Source organism: Pteropus vampyrus, unplaced genomic scaffold, assembly GCF_000151845.1.
Source record: "Pteropus vampyrus isolate Shadow unplaced genomic scaffold, Pvam_2.0 Scaffold35, whole genome shotgun sequence".
NCBI classification, from domain to species: domain Eukaryota; kingdom Metazoa; phylum Chordata; class Mammalia; order Chiroptera; family Pteropodidae; genus Pteropus; species Pteropus vampyrus.
In genome coordinates this window covers 855445-865503 of record NW_011888816.1, presented here as the reverse complement: position 1 = coordinate 865503, position 10059 = coordinate 855445, and the positions used below count along the sequence as shown (strand labels likewise).

Sequence of the window (10059 nt, the reverse complement as noted above, 5' to 3'; positions counted from 1 at the left end):
ACGGTGACACATGTGGACAGGGTCAGGCGAGAATGGCAGAGGTGGGGGCAGGAGGACCCGTGCACCCCACTAGGTAAGATGAGAGATGGTGTAAACCGCAGACCAGGGGTCGTCAGATGGAGGGGCAGGAACAGCTCTGAAAACTCTGTGGACGGCGGCAAAGGCAGAGGCAACATTCTGATTTCTGGCTTGGCCGACTGGGTGGCTGATGTTATTGACTAAATCTACGGTTTTTTGCTCAGCATCCCATAATTTGGCCCAGATTCCTTTAAGAGAGCAAAAAAGTAAGGTCCTTCCCTGTGGGGTTGTTGAATTCGAGTGTTCCGGAACCTCCGACGTTGCCTCCTTTCTCAGCTGACCGCCTCTGACTTCCGTCATGTTATGTAAGCCCGGCTCGTAGGAACTAGAAACCATAAAAAAGCATCAAGAGAGAAACAGCGTCAGAGTTTCTAGAAGCGGTTCGGTCTTTTCCTGGAGTCTTTTCTGACATTCCTAATATGAAAATATTCAAACCCTGGGGCTTTGGGACCACGCATTTCAGCTCTGAGTCACTAGTAGTCTACACAATGGATTTTTTGCCAAAAGGGTAAATGAGGTCACCTGCAGGGTAACTTAGAACCCCATTTTTATTGACACATGGGAGAACTGGAACCTCATCTCTCTGGAAGCCCCAGAGCGTTGACTAATTAATGACTCATTGTTCTGTTTCTCCTCTCTCTGTAGTATCAGCATGGGGGTGGGACGAAAGGGTGAGGAACAGAGTCCTGTAGGTAATTGTTCTTTAAATAAACTGTTTCTACTAGCATCCCTTTAGCGCATGTTAATAGTCATCATGTGGAGGGAAAAGCTTCTGTGCTCAGATGACCTGGAATAAGCAAAAAAATGAAGGGATTAAGAAGTACAAATTGGCAGTTACAAACTAGTCACGGGGATGTAAAGTACAGCACGGGATATAGTCAATAATACCGTGTAATAACTGTGTATAGTGCTGGGTGAGTGTTAGACCTACGGGGGGATCGCTTTGTAAATTATATATCCATCTCGCCACTATGCTGTACACCCGAAACTAATATAAATGAATGTTTGCCGTCAGCTGTAATTGAAAAAAATAAATTTAAAAAATAAATTAAAAAAGAAAAACATGGGTCTCCACTTTGAGAAGTGTCAACCCTTAGGCAGCTCAGGCAGCAGGTGCCCCCCGGCCGTGGTCCCGTGGGTGCTGGCTGGACCTCGGCTGCGGAGACCCGTGTGGGTTGCGTTTCAGTCTGTCCCCACCGTACCCCATCGCGTCTGTCTTCCCCACACGCAAGGTGAAGGAAGACCAGACCCGGCGTAGATGCCTACGGAGCCCGTCTTTACCTCCTCGAAAAATAAATCCTATTTCCTAGGCTTATTTTAACTTTGAGGTTTGTAAAACCCCATATTTTAGATAATTACGTAAAGTCTTACAACATGGCAAGAGTAAACAGTTAAGAGTTCACAGATTATAACTTATTAAATGCTCGTGTTACAATGAGCTCAAGCGAACCCGCTAATTGAGTTCGTCCTCTCCTCTCTGATTCCTTTGGGACTTTATCTGTCTTCATGCTTCCGGTTCTACAGATCTTTTAGTGAAGATTCACCTAGGTCTGGCTTGTGTCCTGGCCGTGGTCATTTTAACAAGCTTCCTTTAAGATGACACACCGGATAGTTCCCAATTAAGTATTTTATTATGACCACATTGTTCACAACTAAGCCAAGTAGACTGTGATACATTTTCCTCTTTTTCACATAACTTTCGATTTTTCCTGAAGTTCGCGATGTCCTCATTTTTTTTTTTTTTTTTTCGTTTGCTTCATGTTCTTTGAATTTCTGGCAAAGTCTTCCCCCAGCCCCCCAGAAGCTCTTTAAAATTGCTCTCAGTACAGTTTACTACACGCTCCGACTTGTCAGATCATGTATCGATCCCCTTTTTATCCTGAGGATGCTTCCTGGGGCCCTCTGTCCTGCTCAGATCTGACCCAGTCACGCTGTAGGCCTCTGCTGCACATCTGCCACCCCAGGATTTCCCTCTGTCTTTGTTCTGCAGTTATCCAATGCTCCTTCCTTTGTTTGGAATTTCAGAAATCTCCTAGGTTTACCATGGATAAATTTCTTTGTTGCTCCTTCTTCTGTATTTTGAGGTATTTTTCAAAAGGAAAGGGGGGAGTGGATGGCATGGGAATGTCTTTTTTCTCCACCATCTGGAAAGTAAAAATGCTGTTTTCATTTCTTTTCGTGATTAACATGGGTGAACGGTTTTGTGTATTTGTTTAATCTTTTGATTTTCCACTGGTGTGAATTATCTATTAATACCTTCAAAGAACAAATTCTTTACCAATTAGCACAAAACACAGAAGTTCCAATGCTTATTTTTCTCACCTGACTCCTCTGAGATTCGGGTGGCCCCAGCTGACAGCGTCCACAGTTCGTTCTTCTCATTTTCAGATTGCCTCACCCCCGTGAGGGCTGTGAACATGCTCACCCAGCAGGAGGTTCCTGTCATTATCTTGGCCAAAGCTGACTTTGAGGGCTCTCTGGATTCAAAAATAGGTGAGTAGCTCTTAAAATGCGATCAGGAAGATGTATTTAGCAGGCTGAAAATCAGAATTCTAGCCCGTTGCTGTCAAGTGAAAGGTGCCATGATGCTGATGCCACGATCTTAAATGAATGCCTCTTAAATGAATGCCCCTTTGTTTAATCGTCTCTTATTTCAGATCTACATTTTGAAAACATGAAGTATATCACACCTCGCTCATTGCTTTTTGAGAATAGTAAAAGATGTCTGGCCTGCGGATCTTGCCAGCAGAGCCAGTTGGTGAGGCTTGTACCTCTGATGTGGAGAATGGTACAGCTCAGCTGAAAACCCTGTTTCAGAGCTCGTAGAACCAACAGCAGCTGCTGAGACGGGGGTTCAGCGCTCAGATGATCCATGTAGGCCGGGCTGTTGGTGAAGACTCTGTGGAGGAGGTGAACTTGAGCTATTCAAGAAAAGGATCGTGAAACAGCAGTAGAACTGAAGGCGTATTTAGAACTGTACGTCGGATATCCTTGGCAGCGTTACTCATTCGTGAGAGTTCTGAGCGATTGTCACCTAACAGGAAGTCTGGGGCCGAACCCAGGGATGACAGCCGAAGACAGCCACGTCCTCTGCCCTCGGGGTGGGCCCCGCCTCTCTCTTCAGCGTTCCTGCTGTAGATTCCGGCCTGTCTTTAAAGTACCAGCGCCCTGCAGAGAAAGTTATTTCCACGCTCCGTCTTCTAGCACCCATGAGAAATAGCGTTTCTCATCAAGATCATGTTTTCCCTTACAATTCTCAGATCCGTTTTTGACAAAGTGATTTGAAGAAACACCAACACAGAAAAATATATTAAGCCGGTCGAGTCATTCTCTTCTGGCAATTTAAACCTAGAAAGGGTGTTGCTTAAAGCAAATAATTCCTTCTACTACTCTTGTGCATTTTTAATTAGTAGAATTCATTAATACAGCTGGCCAAGATAAACAGGAAAGGAAGCTCTCGTTGATGTGTGTTTTTTTTTTCTTTTAGTATTTTGAGTCAGAGTACTGACACAATATTGAGAGTTCTGAAGGGAAGAAATTTTGATTTTTCAAGTGTGCATGGCAAATCATTTTTCCTGTTGTCCCGATGTCCCACAGTTACATAATTAACGTCTTCCCAGTTATTGCCTCTCCGCCCCCCCCTCCCCCCAGGGAGAACAGAAAACAGGAATAAACAAAGGTCAGGCGGTGTGTTTGCTCTTCACAGCCAGGTGTGACACACGGCTGACGTCCCCCTGAGCCCCGGGTGACCAGCACCGTGACCCAGAGCGTTCTCTCTGTGGTCAGATCAGTTCTGGGTCACAGTGTCTGCGTTTGAATATTACTCCTCGTTACGACGAGCCGTCCACCTTTGGAATGTATAAATGGCTCTTTCTCGTTCTCAATGGTGAACACTTTTCGGTAATATTTATCGCTGGCTGTTTGTCCTCACCCGTCAGCAATCTTCAAGTCCACTGTGAACGTTTCTCTGCTTCATTAGGTGCTTTCTGTCAATAACCTCAGCTGGAACAGCACCGAACGTTCCGTCATCCCACGGAGCTTTAGAGCGCGTCTCCCGAACGTTAAATCAGCCTTTTAGGGCAGTGTTCCAGAGGGGCTGTTCACGGAAATTTGACTGAAACATCTTGTCCATCACCCTTAGTTTTGTCTCTCTCAGTTGCCACGAGACGTGTGGGGGCCACGAGGGTGGCAGCAGTTTCCATAGTTGGCCCTGCAGCAGGCGTTCCCACCCAGGGGCGATGTGGCCACCAGGGGGCAGCTGGCAATTTTAGAGACCTTTTTGTCCGTCACAACCGGGGAAGTGCTGTGGGTAGAGACCAGGGATGCAGCTCAGCATCCTACGATGCACAGAGTATCGCCCCCGACACACACACTGAAAAAAAGAGTCCAGAATGTTAATAATGCCAAGGAGAAAGCCTGCCTTACGCAACCGACAACTGAAAGCCCGGTTTGTATGGCCGGCGGAAGCCGAAACGGCAGGCCTGGGCCCTCTGGGTGCGTGATTTACTCATGCTCCACCCCCCACGTCCTCAAGGGCATGTGTGGGTTGAAAAATACCAGTAATGTCTGTGCAGAGCGTACCGTTGCCCCTGGGAACAAAGCGCAGCGTGGAGGAACACAGCGGCCAGCCTTCGCCTTCCCGACCGCGCGGGTTCTTCCAGGGCGCTACGAAATGCTGGAGGCGTCAGCCCTGAGTCTCGGGGGAAACGTCACCGTCCTCTGATGCCGGAGGAGTTCAAAGAAGGAGCTTCCCCAGATGCTGGTGATTTGCTCTTTCAGTGATAAAAAGCAACTCCAAATCGTGTAGTTTAGAATCACAACTGTTTTTAAAAAGCAACGAAGCCAAGGAAAAAGGCCTAAACAAAGTAACACCGATGCGATAAACTGGTGGTGTTAGGGTGGTGGGTTTCCCCGGGTGAACGCGAGGTGCTTGTATAACGTCTCTAACTAACAAAGACAGAGTCTCCTGTAAGAAGCCACGGCTGAGTGTCAGTGCTGTCAATCAGTTCGCGATCCGGGCTTTTGCAAAGGAGACGTTTTGTGTTTCTTCCTCTCTCAACAGGAATTCCCTGCACCAGCGCAGAGGACACCCTCGTAGCACAAACCCTGGGCCTATCCTACTCTGAAGTCATTGAAACTTCGCCAGATGGCACGGAGAGGCTGAGCGGCTCTGCTGAGGTTGGTGCCCTGTGGCCTGGGCCCAAGCACTTACTTCTAAATCCATGACCTTTGATGTGAGTCTGATGAGACATGTTCCTGTAGCTGCAAATTACAAATTACAACCTGCCATTTCACAGTTCCCCACACTCTTGCAGCCTTGTCTCTCAATCCGTGAAAACCCAATAATACTCTTTTTCAAGATCTAGATGTTTATCAACTCTAAGTCGAGCCCAGTCCTAGAATAGTGTGGTCATCACAGTCACGGAGCTTTATCTGGGGACCCTTCTGCCAGAGAATAACGACCCCTTCCACCCATAGTAAAAACTTCCATTCATGAGCTTCCGCAATGTAAAAACAGTGGCTCATGGAGACGATCGACTTTTAAGAGATCTCACGAGCATTCTTACCACAATGACATGTGGCGGTGGGAGTGAGGGACACAAAAGATGGCCCCGCCCCCCCAAACCCCCCCAGAGTGTATGTATTTCTTTGGTAGATGCCTCTGTCCTTCGGAAGACACTTCAGGCCCTTAATGAAAAGGGCTGCTTTTGATAAGCATAACTGTGCTTTCTTATCCCTGTGCCTCGTGCCCCTAGAGGCCAGGTGGCAGATCGGGTTTATCTTTGGGCCCCACCCCCCAGTGCCCAGCATAAGCCGGCACAGGGCAGCTGTGCTGTCCATGTTCACTGGTCCGATTCCAGGCCACCCACGATCCCGGTTACTGGCAAGCCGTGCCGGTCCCGGTTCTTACTGTTAATCTCGTTCTCTGAAAAGCAAAAGGTAAAAAGAGAATTTCTCTTTTCTGCTCTGTTCTGCTGTCTATACACGGGGAGCATTTGAATGCAAAGAGAGTTGTTCTGGTTCTGCAGGCTGTGACCCCAGTTCGTTCCCCTGCTCGACCGAATTCTTTCTGCTTTTGGGTAATATCAAATGATTCTTTTCTGGATATTTTCTCCCCGACAGAGGAGTAGTCGTTACAAACACACATCACGCAGTTCTTTACTGGTAGCTGAATGCTAATGTTTGGTCACCTCTGGAGGCAGGACTCAGGAGAGCCCCAGAAGCAGGGCCGCTTGACCCGTTAGATGACCCAGTGGACACAGTGCCTAGAGCACAATGCTTTTAAGGAGCCCCGTAGAAGATTTCAAGTTCTTTTAAAATCGGAAGAAAAAAGTGAACATTTAAGGTCAAAAACTGTATTTGTCTTTATTCAATACAGTCATAAAATAAAGAATTTTAATATTTTCTTAGGGAGGAAGGGGCCCACGAAGGCAAAGGCACGTAGGTCTCACAGGAGTCGTGATGAGGCCTTGCACAGAGCCATACCTGAATTCAGCAGCCCGGGGTGGCGGCGGGGGTGCTGGCTCGTTCGTACGAGGGGCGAACCGGGGTCTCTGTCCTTCCCGTCTCAGTTTACAGGTCTGAGCCGGCAGGATGCGTTTCTAGCCGTGACTGAGAAAGCTCGGAGGAACAGAGTGGGTGGGCACGTGACGAGCGATAAACTGAAGGACTGGCTGATCTCGAGGCAGCGGTACTGGGGCACGCCGATCCCCATGGTCCACTGCCCGGCCTGCGGCCCTGTGCCTGTGCCCCTGGACGACTTGCCCGTGACCTTGCCCAGCATCACATCCTTCACTGGCAAGGGAGGCTCCCCGCTGGCCTCGGCTCTGGAGTGGGTGAACTGCTCCTGCCCTAGGTAAGGAACCACCACGTCTCCCAGCTGTGCCTGTCCCTCCTCCCGCCTGGCACTAACTCCGCTCCCTTTTCCCGGACTCCCGCCAGGCCGGGAAGAATGCCCTGGGTCTTTTGAGACCTTTGCGAGAAGGTGCTGGAGTCTGGGGCCCAGCCCCTGGCAGGGGCGCCGTCTGCTCTCTGAGCAGGTGTCAGAGCAGTGTCGTGTCACATCTTTCCCAGAAGCAGCCGATCCAACTGATGGAAAAGCTACATGTTTTTATCGTAGCTTCCTAAAAAGGCCACCGTCTTCCATTTTCTGCTCCAGAGAGCTTCTTGGAGACGAGAGAAGATGCTTCCTCCTCTTTGCCTTATAGTTTTCTCATGCAGCGACTGTGGTAAAAATGGAGATTTTTATCACAAGTAGCAGAGCAGAAGCTACCACAGCGAGTGTGCTCCGGGGGTTCATTCTCTAATATACTGAAGCGTACCGTATTTTCTTTCTTCTCATTTTGGAAGCGGGATTATGTTTTTTCTGTCGGTTCATTGGCATGTCCCAAATGTCATTTTTATGAGGCTATACTAGCTGATTACACAAAGAAATAACCGATACCCAGCTCCAGTATTTTTTTTCTTCTTTCTGTGGAAAAGCCATTTTTTCCCCCTGCTTTATAGATCATGATGAGGATGATTTACAATAATTTAGTCCTCTGCCAGTACAGAGCTGAGTTACGAGGTTGATAATTAAGTGACCACGTATGAGGCTGGGGATTCAGACAATCATGGATTCAGGTCCCGGCCTTGCCTGGTAACAAGCCGTATGGCCTTGGGAAAGTCATTTGACTGCTCTGAGCTTTGATTCCCTTACCACGAACTAAAATAATCCCCTCCAAGGGCCGTTCAGAAGACTAAGTTAGCACACGTAATCATCCCGCACAGTGGCACCTAGCAAGCTGTCACCTAGCAAATGGAAGGGTCACCGCCAGCTGACCGAGGACTCTCCAGCAACCCTCCCGAGCCTCGCACAGGCAGCCTTGGGATTTGCGGCGGGGCTTGTGGGTGGGGACGTAGGACGCTCCGGGCCACTGTGAGGGAGAAACGTGGCGTCCAGGAGGGACACAGCGCACCCTCTTGGTTCGTGAGCGGTGACGGTGACAGGGCTTTCCTGCTGGGGACAGTGGTCGTGTCCAGCGCTCGTGGGTTATGGATTCCCAGCCTGGCCGCAGACTCCTGGGGGCGGGGCCCGGGACTTGACGTTGGTCAGCGCTCCCGGGTCAGTTGGAGTGAGCACCGGGCCGAGCGCCACCGAGCCCGTGCGGCCCAGCGGACAGCACAGTCAGATGTGGGTCCCTTACTCTTCAGCTCCGAGACCTGGGGCGGATTTCTTAACCTCCGAACGCTAGTTCCTCATGTGCAGAATGGGGACGTGAGTCACGTCTACCTCACAATCCCCAGGGTTACCGGGGATTAAACGGGGTAATAATGCCCTCGAAGCCTTTGGCTCAGTGCCTGTCCCCAGTCTTATAGTATTATTGCCGTCGGAGCTCATAACGATAGCAACGTCACCATCACCGCCATCTGTCCCTCCCACTTACCATCTCGCGTCTTCCGTGTCAGCAGTAGAATGTGCTCGTTGTCTTCAAGTCCAACGTGACTGTGAAAAAGATCAGCACGGCAGGTGTTAGCCAGATGTGATTCCTTTCCTCAACTGAGTCCTGCATTTTCTTCCTGACTCGTAAGGGTGCGCTGATGGTAAGGAGAAGAAATAACCTTTATCTTCCCATTATTTCCCCAAATAGTATCTGCGTTCTAGTTGATTTCTCCCCAAACAGAAAGACCTGGCTTTAGTTTAGGGGCGTATTGTTGAGACCAGTGTCTCAGAGCAGCACCAGGTGATCCCAAGCAGGAGGCCCCTGGGGCCGAAAAGCTCCTACTCCCAGGGACCACACTGTTTTAGGAGGAGCCCCCTGACTAAAATGCAGGAGGACCCCAAGAGTCTCAGAGCCCCCCCCCCCCAGATCTGGGGCTCCCATCTCTCTGCTCAGCCACATCTGTTTAATAAGTGGGAGGAGGGGAGAGCCCGTTTCTTTTGGTGACATTTCTAAAGCCGGTATGGACTGCTTCACAGATGCAAGATACAAATGCAACCCTTTTATTTAAAAATTCAAAAACAGACTCAAGTCCTTGCAAGCTAAACTAGCAGAAGATTCATCACTTCCTCTTGGGGCTCCTCATGCCCCTCCTTGTCCTCCAAGAACCCCAAGGAGTCATGCTGCCAAGAAGGTAGCCTCGGGGGTGGTTGGTCCCACTTCCGTGCCTCAGAAGGAAGAGCCCCGAGTCTCAGCTGTGTTCCGCCGTGGCTTCTCACTGCCACAAAGGGTCCCTGCTGATAGCTGACTCGACCCGTCTGCTGCTGACCCAGGCCCTGAGAGCCCCTCACGGGAGCTGAGCCCCCTCCTCGACTAAGGGCCCCCTCTCGTGGGTTCTTGACTAAGGGCCCCCTCTCGTGGGTTCCTAGAAGGTGTGGCTTTGGGCGCCAGGCTCTCTCAGCCCCGCAGGCCCACCACCCTAGGCATCTGCTTCAGAATTGGTTCTGCGGTCAGGCCCCTGCGGGAGCTTCGTGCTCCCCAGGCGTCTCCGGCCCCGGAGTGAGGATCGCCTCTCATTTCCGCCCCTCGCACACCAACAACCTCCCGCATTCGCTTTCCTGAGCGGCAAGTCTGTCTGCCCCGCTTTTCCCCCGTTAGGAACCTGTGCGTGGGCAGCGGCGTGTTGTACGTGTGCACTGACCAGCTCTCCGGAGGGGGCTTCGGAGTGGTAGTGTTTTCTGTGGCATATACACCCCCGCCGAGGCCTGCCAGGTTGACACCACTTGTCACAGCTGATTTGAGTCGACTCCAGCACGCCACCGCCTTTGGGCCTCCAAGACGATTTACCTTCCTAGGTCACCCCAGTGGACCCCTCGCCCTAGAGTAGAGATGAAAAGGAAACTCAAGTTCATTTTTCAGAGCAACATTTCACCGCATTTGGGTTTCAACTTCTCTTCATAAATCGGTTTTGCCTCTTCAGCATCATAAAAGAGGCATTGGCCCTGTTCTTGCTGGATCTTCTACCAGGTTAAATGCAGAGAAGTAGAAAATAAGGCTTTTA

At 50.0% G+C, this 10059-nt stretch overlaps 1 protein-coding gene across 1 annotated transcript in view; it reads left to right on the top strand.

Annotated features, from left to right (window-relative positions):
• Positions 1 to 10059, top strand: part of LARS2 (leucyl-tRNA synthetase 2, mitochondrial) — a 109686-nt gene that overhangs the window by 59257 nt on the left and 40370 nt on the right. The window contains exons 9-11 of the mRNA XM_011357473.2: positions 2467 to 2571; positions 5141 to 5256; positions 6651 to 6934. Of these exons, the coding sequence (XP_011355775.2) occupies positions 2467 to 2571; positions 5141 to 5256; positions 6651 to 6934 (505 nt within the window). The remainder of the gene's footprint in view (positions 1 to 2466; positions 2572 to 5140; positions 5257 to 6650; positions 6935 to 10059) is intronic.